This window comes from Penicillium subrubescens, assembly GCF_028828155.1.
Source record: "Penicillium subrubescens strain IBT 31985 chromosome Unknown utg000005l_segment0_segment0, whole genome shotgun sequence".
NCBI classification, from domain to species: domain Eukaryota; kingdom Fungi; phylum Ascomycota; class Eurotiomycetes; order Eurotiales; family Aspergillaceae; genus Penicillium; species Penicillium subrubescens.
The window spans coordinates 4,894,956-4,910,588 of NW_026643155.1; the positions used below are offsets into that span (position 1 = coordinate 4,894,956).

Below are 15,633 nucleotides of genomic sequence, written 5' to 3' on the forward strand. Positions count from 1 at the left end.
CGAAGCCTGGACTAAGACAAACTGGCTACTATGAGATATCCAACGATGAACGAATGAGAGTCATGGAAATTGATGACGAGTTGACGTCCGGCCCCACATCCCCAGGATGATAAGCCCCCAATCCTTCGGCATCGAAGCCGAGCCCAACGTGGGGGGTTCGGCATCCCCGAGGTATAGCAATCGACACTCGTACAAACCATGGATAGTGGCGTTTGTCACCTGTTTGTTACACATGATCATCATCCGGCTCGGTGATAATGGCCGAACCGTCTTGGTGGACTTGGAAATGAATGATTGTTGCCAGGTTAATGGTATTATTGGGCGATAAAGGTCACACTTGTGCTTCATCTAGGTGCCACGTAACCACTGGGTAAGAAATGAATCATTATCTATTGTTGTGTCACTATCGGTTTAAAGATCAAACAATGAAAGCAATCTCTATGAGCAATCATGATTTTATTTGTTACCTCGATGCTTTAACAGTTCAATCACCCAAAGGAGAGACGATTTTCCTGTCTTCGGTCTGATGCCAGGATGATGGTTCTGTCCAAAGCTCCTAAAGAGTTTTCGAAAGTAAATAGTACTGATCTTGTACAATAATATCACGTCTGTCCAAGAAATTCACATGAATTATGGTGGGGAACGGAACATCGCCAACAAGGAGGTGGGGAGGGAATAATTTGGGTCGGTGCGGGGTTCCGACCAGAACTGCCACGGCCATAGCTTCCTCAACTTAAGACCTTCTCTTGTCGCATTGAGATCGATAGCTGTCCCATAATGCAGCCGGCACCGCGGTCAGATTCAATTGGTGCGAATCGGAAGCAAAGGAGAGCTGCTATCGCGTAAGATTCTAGTTGCTCCGTACGCAAACACGGCCGTTTGACATGGAAATGTGGGCAGATGTACCGCCTGCAGGCAGAGCAAGATCAAATGCTCTGGCGATGAGCCATGTGCCAATTGCCGAAGACGATCCCTGACTTGTCAGTTTGCAGAAGGAAACAACAAGATCCTGGTTTCTGAAAGGTTTGCTACCGCTTCTCCATCCCTATTCCCCCATTCGCAGTACTTGGCTGAACGCGGCGGAGACTCATGATAGATACCTTCGAGACTTGCAAAAACAGGCATATAACTGGCAACGAGCAACCGGTGTCAAGCGTCCGCGAGAAGATTGTTTCCGATTTGATGATGACCTCGACGTAGGACATATTGTGAATGATTTCGGTGCCACAGCGGAGCTTCTGGGCTCCGGGCCTGGAGGATCTCCTACTTCGCCTGCACCGGATCTGTCATGCACTATCTGGGCAAGTCCCTTCACCCTTCCAACAACCGTCATCAAGGACACACATCAAGAACAAAGGAATTGGAGTTAGTGGACACCCCGTCTCATTGTCTAGTCATATTTCACTGTTGGTCTTACATATGGCATAGTTTGGCTGGCCCCATCCTCGGCATGGTCCCTCACAGCTCGACTTATCGTCATGATGACAGAGAAACTAGAGGTTGATTCTTCTAAAGATCCGCCTCGGTTTTATTTGGACGGTGATATCTATCCCCTCGCATGGAACCGCGTTACGAATCAGGAACCCGTCGACACAAGCGGTTTACCTTCCCTCGATTACGCTCTCCATCTGTTCCAAATTGTTCAATTTCACCTCGGCCAAGCGTACAGATTTTTGGACCATGATTCATTCGTTGCTCGTATTCGCCAATTCTATAACAGCCCTTCCGATGGAACGGCTACCGAACCTCGGTTCTGGTTCGTTCAGTTCCTTATGGTTCTAGCCCTTGGGAACGCTTTTCTCTCGAGGCCTCGTAACCAGAAAGACCCTCCTGGCTCCAAATATTTTGCGCGTGCGATGTCGGCTATGCCGAACTATACGAGCACTGGGAAGGACAGCCTTCTAGCGATCGAGGCTCTCGCATTGGTCGGGCTATACTTGTACGCTATCGACCATCGGGAAGCAGCTCACGTTCACGTATGTATTGAGTGCCGTCCCAGCTCGAGGGACTCTTTCTGACTTATATTGATGCTCAACATAGGTCGGCCACGCGATACGGATAGCACAGCTAGAAGGGATGCATACTCAACTTCCTGAAGAGGTTCTTGGGGCTGCTACGGTTGCTCGGTGTCGCAATTTGTGGTGGTCTTTGTACACCATGGATCGTCACTTTTCGCCATCACTTGGACTTCCAATGACAACCAAAGACAGTGAAATTACCACTTTGATCAGCTCGTCAAGCTCCAATCCAGATCCAAAAGATCTTGCATTTAGTCTTCAAGTGAGGATCACGCGGATGCATTCATTCATCATTGGTAGTAAGTTTTGCTTCGCTATCTCTCTTGTCTGCCATTGAGTCTAACAGTCTCGCGACGAAGCTATCTACAAAACGGAAAAGACACCACTTGGTACATTTTTAGAAATAACTCGAAGTATCCTAGAGACTATGGCTAGGTATGCAGAGGAGATTGAGAAGATGATTCATGTCAGCTTTCAGGCCTCCATAGATAACGTGTCCGAGGAAACGCGTCACACAATACTATTGTATCATCAGGTAAGCAAATTCCTTGCTTCTCTTTTCCAGCCTCTATATCATCCGATTAAATTTATCTAGTGTGTCATCAGTGCCACAAGGCCCCTACTGCTCTCTGTGCTTAAGGAACGACTAGAAAAGCTTGGTCGGGCAGAAGAAGACTGGCAGAAATTCCTGGCTCTTCCCATATCCCTGATATCTATTGGCATCAAATCTGCCGAGAAAACACTTCGGATAATTGGTGATGAGAATGGCCTTCTTGGTATGAATGTTCTCTCTGATAAAAGACTTATGTCTGATCGCATCAACTAACTGGAGCTTAGAAACATTCCTACCATTTGACCTCGAGTTAACCTATGCAGCGGCTCTGCATCTAACCATGGCCAATGCACTCTTCCCTCCTGATCCAGACAGCCAATCTTACAGTCATGTTGCACATTCAATCCTGGACGAAATGGTCCTTTCAGGAAACCGAGTTGCCGAAGCACGAAAGCGAGAACTGATCCGTATCGAGGGCTTATTCCAGGAGCTTGCCAGACGAGTCGAACAGGAAGGTCTTCGAATTTTGACATTAGCAGATCAAGGGCTTACAGATCTTACGCCTCTGAATATCCCTGACGAGTCTCAACCGGGAGATGTACCTGTGACGGAGCCGTCGATTGGTTTCCAGCCTTCGGCACGAGAAAATCGGCCATCCTCTGCTGGCTCACTTGCTCCCGCCAACATTGAGTTCCTTGACAGTATTGGAATCTCTTCCAATGAGTTCCTTTCCATAGTTGATCAGATCAATAATCCAGGAATGCCGTACGGTGCCTTGGATGTCCGGCCAGATTGGGTATCAGGAGAAGATCCTCCGTCGTATTCGTTTGATTGAACCCAATTACTGCGTACTATCAGAACATAGAAGAAGTGCGGCTCTTTGGCATCTGCATCTCGATAATAACTACAGACAAGGATGTTTGAATGAATGTTCTTTCTGGAATATAAGAAAATCCATGATCACACCAGTATTCCTTGATTCTTAGTGTCTCGCAGAACTTTTATCTCTAGTCTACGTACCCGTAACTTAGGTAGATCTGGAGTTATCATCGCAAGAAAATGCAGCCGACCCCCCAGACTCTTTATAAGAATCTATGATCCCAACTATTGATCCATAAGTGCCAGCAACTGTAAGGAAGGATCCTAGAAGCACCACAAGCACACTCCAACAAACCATGAATATCCAGCCCCGTGAACTTCGCCTACCTTTAGCCCAGTTATCATACAGCCACATGCAACCCATCGGCTGAAAACACATCAGAGTTCCTAGTAAAGCACCAATGAGGGAAACCAAAGAGTCAAACACAGGGACAGAACTGGCGATAATATACGCGACCACGGCAATTCCCGAAGTGCAGCTGAGCCAAGTGACCCAATGGGTGATGCTGTTGCTATTCAAGTGCTGTGAGCCGCGTAGAATGTGGACAAAAATATACTTTGCTGGTATCTTCGCGTATAACTGTGTTAGCTGCCTTATCTAGAATCATTCTTGTAGGGGGCTTACATGTGAGCAGATTGTTATTGTGACAATCAATCCTGGCAGTGCGAAGCCATAGGCGATTTTCTTGATATTCCCTCCAGCTGATCCGAGTGCCGGAGAAGAGACGTTAGTACCACAGTAGTAGTAGACAACGCAGCCAATGGCCATGTATATCGCTGTCACACCAGACTGGCAGACTAGCAATGCTGGTGTGTATTTTCGGGGGTCGCGCATCTCCGAAACAATAGCGAAGAAACCCGGAGTGCCCGAGAATGCAAAAACAAGACTGCAGACGGCTGTTATTCCTTCGTTAAAGGATGGATTACCAATTAATTTGTAATCGGAGACCCAGGGCGCTTCGGTTTGTGGTGCTGCAGCAGGGCGGTCTTGTATACCCACAGCGATAGTCACGATCATGACTAGAAGCGTTTAGTCTGTTTAATCTCGTGATGACTGATGCTCAAGAATACTTACTGGCAGTTAGGATACAAGGAAGACCAACCCATGCGAGCCAGGTAATTCGTCCTAGTGTCCGCACGCTACTTAGCGTGAATCCTAGAATTGCGGCAACGGCTGAAAACACAGCAGTGCATGCACCATGGGTTGAGACAGCGTTGAATCCGATAGAGACACCAAGGATGCCGGAGCCGCTAACAAATACCCAATCTGCCAACTGTTAGAAGAGGGCCTTGATCTACTGCTTCGGATACTTACAGAGGCAAAATGCTACTGAGAGAACTCCTCGACCAGCTGGACCAAACATCAGAGCACCGGCATCATCAATTCCATATACCTCGCGATGATTCAATTTGAAGGTACCAATAATGTAGTTGGACCAGGTACAAATACACGCAATGATACATAGACAGATGACACCGGGTATCATGCCTAGAGAGTCCAGGGCAGTTGGTATCGAAAGTACTCCCAGACCAATCTGGGTTTTCATCATGAGAATGATGGTGCCCACAAAGCCCACCTAATAAATTGTTAGTTCCAGACTTTAGTGGCATTGATTAGTTTGCGATGCGCACATTGCGGTAATTGGGTCCGTCTTCGGTGATCTCGCCGAAGACAACATCATGTGTCGGTTCGTCAGGCAATTGTTTTGGATCAATCTCATCCGTGGTAGGGGGCAGCTCTGACACTGCCATGGTGTAGAATCAGTGTAGAACGAAAGCAAAAAGTCTACCGTGGTAAGTCCAGGGCTTTTATAAATGGCGATGCTCCAGCCATCCAATCAACGGTTGGAAATCTTGATGACAGCGACAGGATTGTCTTTACTTCTCCTTTTACAGCTAATAGGACCCCACAATAGTCGAATTGGAGTAATGTGAGGAGATGAGGGGGTGAAGATCCTCTAAAATGGAGGGGTGATGCCCTTCTTACAGGATCAAATTCGCTTTTTAGGACTAGGCCCCGAAGTCGGTTTATGTGAGATTTCTATTTACCCCATTCGTTTTCCAGATCGTCGAGATCACTCACTAGTGGGTTATCGCTGTCATTGTTTCAAATGCCCAGCAATCGGATCAAAGTAACCTGCACGCATTTGTTAGGAAGAAAATTTCCTATGTCCAAGATCTCAAAAGCATTCATGGGACCATGCAAACTTGCGGCTCTATGGAATAAACACGCCCATGAGTGCCCATCCCCTCCCATTGGTGCGAGTATGTTTTGAAACAAAGTTCGAATACGTCACTGGAACGCGGAATTTAATCTAGGGACGAGGACAAGGGTGATTGGAAGCTTCATGCTCATCGAGGTCGATCCCTGAGACGGGGGAGCCCTGAGGTGAAACAATCAATCGGAATGCAAACACCAAGTCTTGGATGCTACCTTAATATTCAGTCGCTCGCCTAGCCTTTACCAAAGAAAACTCAACCAATGTTTCTTTGATGCTTGGGCAGATATTGGAATGGCCACCTGGCAACTTTCAAATGATTCCTAAAGCGAGAATTGGCAAGACTTGCTCCAATACAAACCATAAGCCCGATATCGCAAGCTTGTGGGAATTTGTCCCGCAACTTCTTGTGGGGAAATGCCGGTAGGCTTGCCGTAGCGTGGAGGTGCAACATGCGGGGGGATCCATAGGCCATGACTCAGGCAGATTCAATCGAGATAGCTGAGCAAAATTACTAGTGGATGGGGATATTCGGCACTTCCATTATCTGGGCCCTGGCGGGTTCAAACGCCCTTTTAGGATAAGCCTTCCATAGTACGGGCATCGTTTGTCATTGGATAGCGATACAATTGGGGTTCTCTGCGATACGCCCAGCTTTGAAGATAAAGGATATGCGACCATACTTGCGGTGTCTTTGAGATAAGGATCATACAGTAGAGATCGTGGTGTCGGCCATTCGCTCGATCATAAACACACTTTAAGCCTTAGAAGTTAGATTAGGATCCCTGTCAGTGATCGGCAGCCACACCCGAACATAATATGGGGTCTCGGGACAGCCGAGCACACGATATGATTGGATCCTTGATAGGTCATGATAAAACAACGAACTATTCGATATTGTTGAGCGAACTATCTATTGTTCTTTTGGCTTTTCTGGAATAGCTGAATATGGCCAGATCGACTGCGCTCTTTTCTAGAATACAATTGTCGCGACCATACCCAGATATCAAAGGGTACCCTATACAAGGTGCATTTGCCTATGGCTCGGATAGATTAAAGGTCCCGTCTAAGGGAATTTGTTTGCCCAGAACCTGATAGGCCAGAAATACTGCCGACAATATATTTCCGTCATAACCTAGGCTTTGATGAACGAGAGAAGATAAGCCAGGCCCGTCACCTACCTCACCTCTTTTCCCGTCTTAACTGCCCACCATTCAGCCTAACCCCATGTCAAGTAACCGAAGTCAAGGTCTTACATGAACGTGGCTCGAGAGCGCGAGCTTATACACCGGATGATGGGATCCATTCAGGAGCCCCAGGCTGTGCCCAAGGCCAGCTGGAAATAGTCACAAAGAAATAGTGTTTGTTCGGCTCCTTACCTCCGTTTCGAATTTTAGCAGTTTACAGCCAAGAAAATGGTTGGACATACTTCTGATACAAGGTGTGAACAATGTCTCCGCTGAGTAAACTAAGCAGCGTAGCTGTATGCCCGCAAGCTGGATTAATATGCACATAGAGGAGTGCAAAACTCCTCGCAGACTCTCGGCCTGTCAGCTATGCTAAGCTCTAAAGATAGACGATTGCAATTATAGGGTACAAGATAGGCTTATCGTTGCGCTGGTCTCGTGCTGCTTACTCTGCGCACCCCAGTACTAAACAATACTTTACCAAGCTGACAGCAAAGGGTTTTGCCTAAATTGAATATAATTGAGGCTGGATTTGACCGCCAATCCATGAGCAATTTTCCGGATAAATTGTTCAAAATTTTGTCATTTTCGACCGGGTTTATATGGTTACGCAAGAAACATGGTCGAGTAGAAGAACTAGCTCGGCTGTGTCTGTCTGCCCTTTAAATCTCTTCCCTATACCGACCTTGGTTCTTGGCATCCTAAACAACATTGAAGTAAAAGATCAGAGCAACCAATGCTATTCTACAACCCAATCAACAAAATCCAGGGGTCTTGCTACACTGGCACCTTCCACCCGAGCCCGACAATCCGCTACAAAAAAAACCCTTGAAATGCCGACCGACTCCGTCCGTCTGGCGATGACGGCGATGGACCTAACGGCGCCTCATTGGTGGCGCCCCCACCAATCCACAGATCCTGAAGGGCTGTGGATTCGCGAGAGACATGTCGGGCAGCCAGTATCCAATAAGAAACGCTATCTGAGACTCCCAGTCCAACCTATGACGCAGGGCGACATTCACGATGCTCCTGTCGGAATGCTCCGATTCCACTTGATGGGCTCTTACGTCAGATGGGATTTGGCAGGGGTCCAGTATTACTGGATGTAGTAGTTACATCTTGGAGATTATAGTCCTTGTAGGTCTGTGATTCCGCGTAGGGCCGGGAGGGTGGATGATTGACAGGAGTAAATCACCTGGCAGTCGTCAATCTGGTTGATCATTCGTCTCGGATCTGATACAGCAGGGAGTTTGGGCATGCGAGAGGGAGAAATGCACCGATGGCGTATTATTGGTACGGAGTGCATTGCATATATGTGTGTATCTAAGTACTCGTCCCAATGAGTACACATATGGTGCAGTCAGTGGTCTATAATCGGATCTATCAGCGGCCTCTTGCAGGGTCTGAAATGCACCGCAAACAAGTGGAACGGTAAGATATGCAAAAAGCAACCTTATAAGGGTCGCGAGAATGGGATATTTCCGACATACTTTCCGTCTTTAGCCTAGTACAGTAGGAAAACAAACTCTGTACGGAGTACTGTGTCAGAGGTTGTAGCCCAAAGCGCAGTTTGCGACTAGGAAATGACCTAGTAACTTGGAATCTACAATCTTATCTCACGCTATGGTTGATGGTGTATCTGATGCAGCAGAATGCACCAATGGACGTGAGCTAAAGGAGTAATTCCGGTGATGCCCATTGTAGCCCCGTCAGTGGCCCGAGGTATGTGGCTGGTCCCTGCCTCTGGCAACCCCTGCAACCCTGAAAGGATCACCGCCTGTTACTTCCTCTTTGGGCGGGCGGTAATGCGGGGGGCCGAGTTATCAACTTGGGACTCGTGACTGTCTCGTGATTCGCCAGCCAAGATTCAACTGCGGAGCTCAACTTGATAGCAACTGCTTCTGACTCGTTCATAAGTCGACTCCATTTGTCTCCACTCCTCCACCCAATCCCTAGTCGCTTCTCTAGTGCGCTTTTTGCGCTTTCCTGCCAAGAGTCTAAAAAAGAAGAGGAGACAGATTCCAGATGATGCCTGTGAGACTGAGCAATGCTGTGAAGACCTTCTGGTGACATGCTAGGCCCCTACTTCGATAATACGAGCTGCAGGTAGCCCGCAAGTACGTGCTACCCACGGCCACCCGCCGGCCCTCCCTGTTTCACCGGCATCTCACGGTCGAATTGATGGATTGATGGAACGGCCTGAGAATGCGTCGGAGAAAAACAATATTATTTGGACTAATTTATCGCTTGCATCCCGGGTCAATATTAATGCTGGTACCACTGCCCACTCCCGACTCCTTGGCAATTTGTGCTGTCGAAACAAAATCCCTTTGACCTCGTTACAACCCAAGTCCAATCCCCCTTCCCTGGTTCATTATTCCCCTGCCCAAAGGCTCCATTCCTGTTTACTGTCGGGGACTTGGCTTGTCCATTGAGAACTGGTGATTTCCTTGATATCCACTCTTCAAGTCCCTTTTTCTTTATCTTTCTGCTGGGCGTTGCCTCTCCCGAGGACAGACTCCGCTCTCCGCTGCTGTCCATTGGATCGACCCTGCAAAAAAGAGGAACCCGTCGGAGATAGCCACAGGGACCCAAGGCCCCCAAAACAACGCCGTGTCCTTTAGTCCTGCGGGGACTGTTTCCCTGGCTTCCACTCTGGGACTTGCAGGGTCCTGGTACGTCCACTCCTCCTTAGCCGGTGGAATCGGGTTTGGTTTTTGCTGGGTCGATATTATTACTCCTTCCTTCGCCCTCCGATCGAACGACGAATCCCTTTTTGTGAAGATATACGCGGACGCCTGGCCACTCTCCCACAGCACGACCATTCTCGAGTCCAGATGATGAGTAGAGCATGAGAGAGGCTGGTCTGGCTCGTCATTCTCGCTCATTGTGGTACCTGTGAGGGCCTATCGCGGTCGCTCGTGTGGACCTTGACTCTGAGATCACCAAACAATCGCCGTGACGGTCCCCGGCCGATCGCGAATTATTTCGAACGCGATGGCTTCCCTTCTAGGGTCCAAGTCTATGGTCCAGCCTTGTATCCTGTTGATTGTGCTGGTCATGCTGCAACGCGCCTCCGCCCAGATGTGCTCCTTCTGGGAGTCCGGATGTATCGACCCCCTCGCCCAAACCGCCGTTCCGATGGACTTCTCGCCGCTATTCCCAGACCCGATCACCTTCTATTATGCCTTCGATGAACTTTCCTCGGGCAAGGGCAAGGGACCGATGACCAAAACCAGTTATTGGCTGCGATATCACGATCGGAAGATCAACAAGGATCAGGTGACGTCAAATCGGACGTCCGAGGTTGCCTTGCGTGTGGGCAATCTAACCGGTACACCGTCGGGAACTACAAACGGCTGTGACGGGATTTGGGGGAATCCTTGCTCTCAGGATATCAAAGGTGCTCTGCAGCATACCATCTTCCGGCTCGCTACGTCGGGCGAGTATTATTCGAAGCCTCTTGAGGCAAGCCTGGCGCTCATGATGGTGTATCCTCCTCACCTTCCAAATTGCGGAGCTCCCATCTTTGATGTAGCATCTATTCCTGTGCAGGGTATGTCCCTGATTCAATGTCTTCGGCCATTCGATCGTGTTTACTAACCAAGACTCCCAGATTTTGCCAAAGAGAGAATCCCAGGTCCCAATGTCACCGTCATGCCTCCGGGCTCGAGTAACCGCCCGTGGCAGGTTTTGTACATTGATGGCATGACCTCCCATCAGCAAGCTTCTCAAGTCGCAGTGGGAATTATTGCTCGCTCACCAACATATAATAGCCCGCCGCCGCTCACGCCTGATGAGATCCAGGTAGAGCTAGTGTGTCTTCAGGCTCCGCAAGGGCCGCCAGTCGGGCCTTCAAAGGGATCATGATAGAGGGGCTTCCTTAAAGGATGATCCCAGATCATTCATGACTCTCTTTTCTTTTATTCTCCGGCCTGTCAGCCGAGATTGAGATTGCGAACGTGGACGCTTTCGAGAATTTATTGGCCACATGTGCAATTCCCCTCGACCCTACAGCATGATCGTGCACATGATACACCCTCGAGCCAGCAACAGGGCCGCAAGATGGTGCTCTTCAGGCATGGCCAAATTGTTACCAAATGAGATTGACTATCTGAGGTCGTAATGTCTGTGTTCATGCGATCCAAGATGGGCTCTGTGGAGGTGTCAATATGGCTCGACTAATACACTCACTGGTCAATACACGGACTGGAGATGCAAGTCCTTTGGATAATATACATGGGGCAGCGACACCCAGAGCCCGGCGCTATCCTCTTGTTCCAACAGCCCTCCAGTCTCTGCCGGGAATACATCCATCTCACAAAGTCGGCCAACTATTATCAACAGGCTTCAAATCTCCCGGCCCCCGGAAATCCTCCAAAATATCCGCCTGCTCACTCAAAAGCACTCTCTCCGTCTGGATGCCAATCTTCGCGAGGCCTCTCCACCTCTCCAGATCCGCCGGATTCCTCTTGTCACCATGCGCATCCCCTGCCTTCTCCCAGTGACCCTTGGAAAACCCCAGCATTGTGGTGATCTTTTGCCGAGGGATGTCGAAGACGAGCGAGCACATTGTGCCTGTCTCTTCAAGCCAGTTGCATTGCCATAGCTCGCCTGGCCGGATGCATTGATATTCCGCAGCTTGGAAGTTGATGCGACCTGCCATTGGCCCGCCGTGGATTGCATAGTTGATGCGGTCTTCGTTTTGGAACCACATCTCATATCGCCATTTCTCGGGTTGCCCGGCGCTGTTTTGAGCGTCGTAGTCGTATATCAGGTGACGGTCGCGAAGGTCAGCGTCGAAGGTCGATCCTTCTAGAGAGGGGCGGACGGGCATCGTGAGGGCTGAGAGAGTGGTGTTTCAATTAACTTAAATTGAAAGCTCGGTTTCCGAGAGGGTACTACTTGAGCGAGGGACGTTTCGGATGTGCCGATTTATAGATTTGAGGATGGTGTCAAAATACCATCAATCGTACATAGTCTTGAGATGAATCCGGTTTTATCTGATCTATTATCGTATCCCATTCCAGTTTGTACGGGCCGACGGCTCTACGTAACTCCAACCCACTTTCATGCCCACCTTGTATGCCTCGTCTTGCCCAGTTCCTCGTTCCGTTTACGGAATCACGGGTATAGAATGAGGCTTGCTCGCATGACATCATGACTTGCAAAATATATTAGGTTCATTTGTGACTGTCCAATAGAATCTTTAATCACCGAGCATAAATAAAATACTACCAATCCCGGCCGGAATAACATTATTTGGCTACAAACCGTTGATCTTGGGAGTTGGTTGGCCCGTCAAAAAATAATCATGGGCCAGGGGAGGCTCGAACTCCCGATTTCGGCTAATATTATCATGACAACATCCCGTTAAGAGATTATCGCATAAGAGCCACGCCTTAACCAACTAGGCCACAAGCCCGTGTTGTACCTCTACTTTTTGTCTAGCTTCTCATAGCTCCCTAGTGTCATACCTACATCGGTGGTCTTGAAAGACCCACCCTTCAGTGTATTGGCTTGAAGCCGTTTGCACAAACGTCGTGCGAGTTCTTTCTCGCACTTTTCGGAATTGTACTTTCTGGGTGTTTGCAGGCGAGTGTTTGAGTCAATCGTACAAGAAGAAAAATCATAGGATAGTTGATGTAAAAGAGTTGGGCTTGGACTGTGAAGAAATTTTTGGTTGATAGTGTGGATCACGTGTGGAGGCGGGGGATTGTTGTTCCGGGGATGGTTAACTTTGACAGTAAGACTAGCCAATCAGATTGCTTTTATGGGGGAGTGTTTATTGTGTTCTATTGAACTCTTTCTTGCTGAAGTATTGGATGGTCCTTACTGCTCATATTGGTAGGGAGATGGACAGGAATTATGATCGTGCACTTTACAACTATCAATGCTTGTCATTGGAGTCTTTTGGCCGCAAAATTATTGATTCTGCAGCTTCTCACTGTGTAATCTGAGAAGCTGGGTGAAGAATAGGTTTGACATGGCTATCACCACATACCTCAGGGGGTGATGGAAACATTGTAAACAATCACTTCGCTTCTCGTGGTTTCCAATATTTACCCTTGTCGATCTTTCGCTTGCCCTCTCGCTTTCTCTCTCATCACCCTCCTTCCCTTCTTCCCCACGTGCACTACCCGTTCAGGACTGATCAACAGCGCTACCCACCACCAACAGCCACTCCCGTGTCCCTCCGAAATGGCGGTGTTCGCCTTTCAACTCCAGAGACTCTGGACTCTGATTACGCTGCTCATCATGCAGGCAGTCTTGGGAAATCTGGTTCCAAACGTCACGGCCTCCTCGCTCCCTGGCTTGTCCTCCTACGTCGCGGGGCCGGGATTCCCGACATCGGCTTTCGGGTAGGATTATCGGGAATCTTGGGTAATGATCCAAGTCTAAAGCTAATCTGATCTTATCCGCAGATCATACTATGTCGCCCCAGCGCTGCCAACCCGGGAACCGCAGCCTGTCATCTACGATCCAGTGCTGGACATCACGTTTCCCTACGAGCTGACAAACCCAGACATCATCCCCGAGAGCTCGGATGAGGTGTTTTACCCCGTGCCAAAGGGAAACCTCAACTCGCATCAGAAGCATGCCTTGATCGAGGATGTCAAGACAAATGTCTCTTCCATCATCAAGTCCGGGGTCTCGGAAACTCGCTGCTCAAAGTGCAAGAGGGCACTAGCAGCAGCCAAGCCGGCGGCCTTGTACGCCCCGCTTCTGGTGCCGGATGCCTTGATCAGCATGTGCAAGACATTCGGTTTCCGGTCTGAGGAAGCATGCGAGGAGAAATATGCTCCACGGGCATCTGGTGCTATCTGGACGCAGGTCCTGGCTTATGCTGATCTCGAGGGTCTGGATGGGCAGTATATCTGCCATTTCCTGAAGAATGACTTCTGCGAGCAGCCTCAGACTCAGGACTTGGATACGTCCAAGTTGTTCCCTAAGCCTAAGCCAGCATCTGTACAGGTGCCAAAGGCTAGTGGTGAGCGCGTCAAGGTCCTGCATATGTCGGACTTCCACCTTGATGCGCGGTATGCAGTCAGCGCGGAGGCCGATTGTACGGGTGGATTGTGCTGTCGTACGGACAAGCACCACAATGGCTCAGAGGGTCAGGTTGTGCTTCCGGCCTCTGCTTATGGGTCTTTCAGATGCGACACTCCATACGACCTGGGTCTGGCTGCTCTGCAGGCCGTGGGACCGTTGACCGGCACTGGGAAGGGCTGCAAACAAGAGTCTCTGGCCTGGACTCTCTACACTGGAGACCTGGTCTCCCACGATCCCGAGTCCCAAATGTCTCGTGAGTACGTGGAATACACCGAGACGAGCGTTTTCCACATGCTCAAGGAGTACCTCACCGGACCTGTCTTTGCGGCTTTGGGAAATCATGACTCCAGCCCGGAGAACATTGATGCCCCGCATAGCCTTCCGGGACGTCTTGGGGAGCAATTTTCTTGGAATCATCGGCATCTGGCTGGCCTGTGGCAGCACGAGGGATGGATCAGCAACCAGACTGCGGAAGAAGCGCGGACGCATTACGGCGGCTATTCCATCAAGACGCATTTCGGGCTGCGTGTCATTTCCTTCAACACGGGTAGGTTATTGATCCAATTCACAGGGGTTATTGGTAAGCTAACTTTGCACAAGACTTCTGGTATAAATCCAACATCCTCAATATGATCAACACGACCAACCCAGACAACTCGGGAATCTTCTCCTGGATGATCGAGGAACTCCAGAAAGCCGAAGACACACACGAACGCGTCTGGCTCGTCGGCCACGTCCCCAGCGGCTGGGACGGCGGCAACCCAATCCCAGATCCCACCAACCTCTTCTACCAAATCGTAGACCGCTACTCCCCACACGTCATCGCAAACATCTTCTTCGGCCACAACCACGAAGACCAATTCATGGTCTACTACGCCAACAACGGGACAATCCAAAACGCAAACACCGCCCTAATGACCGGCTGGATCGGACCCAGCGTCACACCCCTGACAAATATGAACAGCGGCTTCCGCCTGTACGAGGTGGACACGGGAGACTTCAACGTCTACGAAGCATACACTTTCTTCAGTAATACCTCCGAATACACGAGTCTCCGTGATACCGGACCGACGTATCGCTTCGAGTATTCTACTCGTGATACGTACGGTCCAGCTGCGGGGTGGGATAAGGATGCGCCGTTGAACGCGACGTTCTGGCATCGTGTTACTGAGGCTATGGAGAGGGATATTGGTCTTGTTACCCTCCAGACTCGCCTGCAGGGACGATTGAGTGTTAAGAGTCCTGTTTGTGATACGGTGGCTTGCCAGAAGGCGAAGATTTGTTACATGCGGAGTGGAAGCGTTGCTTTGGGTCGGCAGTGTCCTCAGGGGTGAGTTGTTGATTTTCTTTCCCTGTTGGATTTAGGATTTGCTTGCTGATATATGTTCTTAGCTATGCTTCTGTCCAGAGCGCTTTCAATCCGAAGTAGTCACTTCAGTCTTCGCAGAGTCTTGGAGTCTTTTTTCAATTGATGGTGTGCCCTTGGTTGGGCTCTACCCATATTTGTCGGCGTTTCTGAATTTTTTACATACCAACTAGGTAGTGAGGCATGATTTATGGGAATACGAGGTTGGATTGCCGTCGCAGGCATTTATCCATGCATATTCTATGGATTTGATTTTTCACATACCTACTCACCGTGAGATACTGCTCGGCCATGAGCCTTCTATCTCCCGGGTAACCTAGCGCCTGTCCCAAACTCCACCTACTTCCTGTATTAGGTG

General features: G+C 49.3%; 6 protein-coding genes across 6 annotated transcripts; 4 read left to right on the top strand and 2 right to left on the bottom strand.

Annotated features, from left to right (window-relative positions):
* Positions 1–777: 777 nt before the first annotated feature.
* On the top strand, positions 778–3,406 carry N7473_008299 (Zn(II)2Cys6 transcription factor; the record flags this gene model as incomplete). Its single annotated transcript, XM_057154239.1, has 8 exons — positions 778–842; positions 901–1,023; positions 1,097–1,365; positions 1,429–1,976; positions 2,041–2,317; positions 2,378–2,553; positions 2,614–2,794; positions 2,856–3,406. 8 exons carry the CDS (start codon positions 778–780, stop codon positions 3,404–3,406), a joined length of 2,190 nt encoding a protein of 729 aa, XP_057008577.1.
* A 648-nt stretch (positions 3,407–4,054) lies between these two features.
* N7473_008300 (uncharacterized protein) lies at positions 4,055–5,202 on the bottom strand (the record flags this gene model as incomplete). The annotated part of the gene is made up of 4 exons (XM_057154240.1): positions 4,055–4,470; positions 4,526–4,717; positions 4,766–5,027; positions 5,083–5,202. The coding sequence occupies 4 exons, from the start codon at positions 5,200–5,202 to the stop codon at positions 4,055–4,057; spliced, it is 990 nt and encodes a 329-aa protein (XP_057008578.1).
* A 2,487-nt stretch (positions 5,203–7,689) lies between these two features.
* On the top strand, positions 7,690–7,965 carry N7473_008301 (uncharacterized protein; the record flags this gene model as incomplete). Its single annotated transcript, XM_057154241.1, has 1 exon — positions 7,690–7,965. One exon carries the CDS (start codon positions 7,690–7,692, stop codon positions 7,963–7,965), a length of 276 nt encoding a protein of 91 aa, XP_057008579.1.
* Positions 7,966–9,853: 1,888 nt separating this feature from the next.
* Positions 9,854–10,726, top strand: N7473_008302 (uncharacterized protein; the record flags this gene model as incomplete). The annotated part of the gene is made up of 2 exons (XM_057154242.1): positions 9,854–10,412; positions 10,473–10,726. 2 exons carry the CDS (start codon positions 9,854–9,856, stop codon positions 10,724–10,726), a joined length of 813 nt encoding a protein of 270 aa, XP_057008580.1.
* A 448-nt stretch (positions 10,727–11,174) lies between these two features.
* On the bottom strand, positions 11,175–11,693 carry N7473_008303 (uncharacterized protein; the record flags this gene model as incomplete). The annotated part of the gene is made up of 1 exon (XM_057154243.1): positions 11,175–11,693. One exon carries the CDS (start codon positions 11,691–11,693, stop codon positions 11,175–11,177), a length of 519 nt encoding a protein of 172 aa, XP_057008581.1.
* Positions 11,694–13,057: 1,364 nt separating this feature from the next.
* On the top strand, positions 13,058–15,338 carry N7473_008304 (PPN1 endopolyphosphatase family protein; the record flags this gene model as incomplete). Its single annotated transcript, XM_057154244.1, has 4 exons — positions 13,058–13,218; positions 13,282–14,456; positions 14,510–15,239; positions 15,302–15,338. 4 exons carry the CDS (start codon positions 13,058–13,060, stop codon positions 15,336–15,338), a joined length of 2,103 nt encoding a protein of 700 aa, XP_057008582.1.
* Positions 15,339–15,633: the final 295 nt, after the last annotated feature.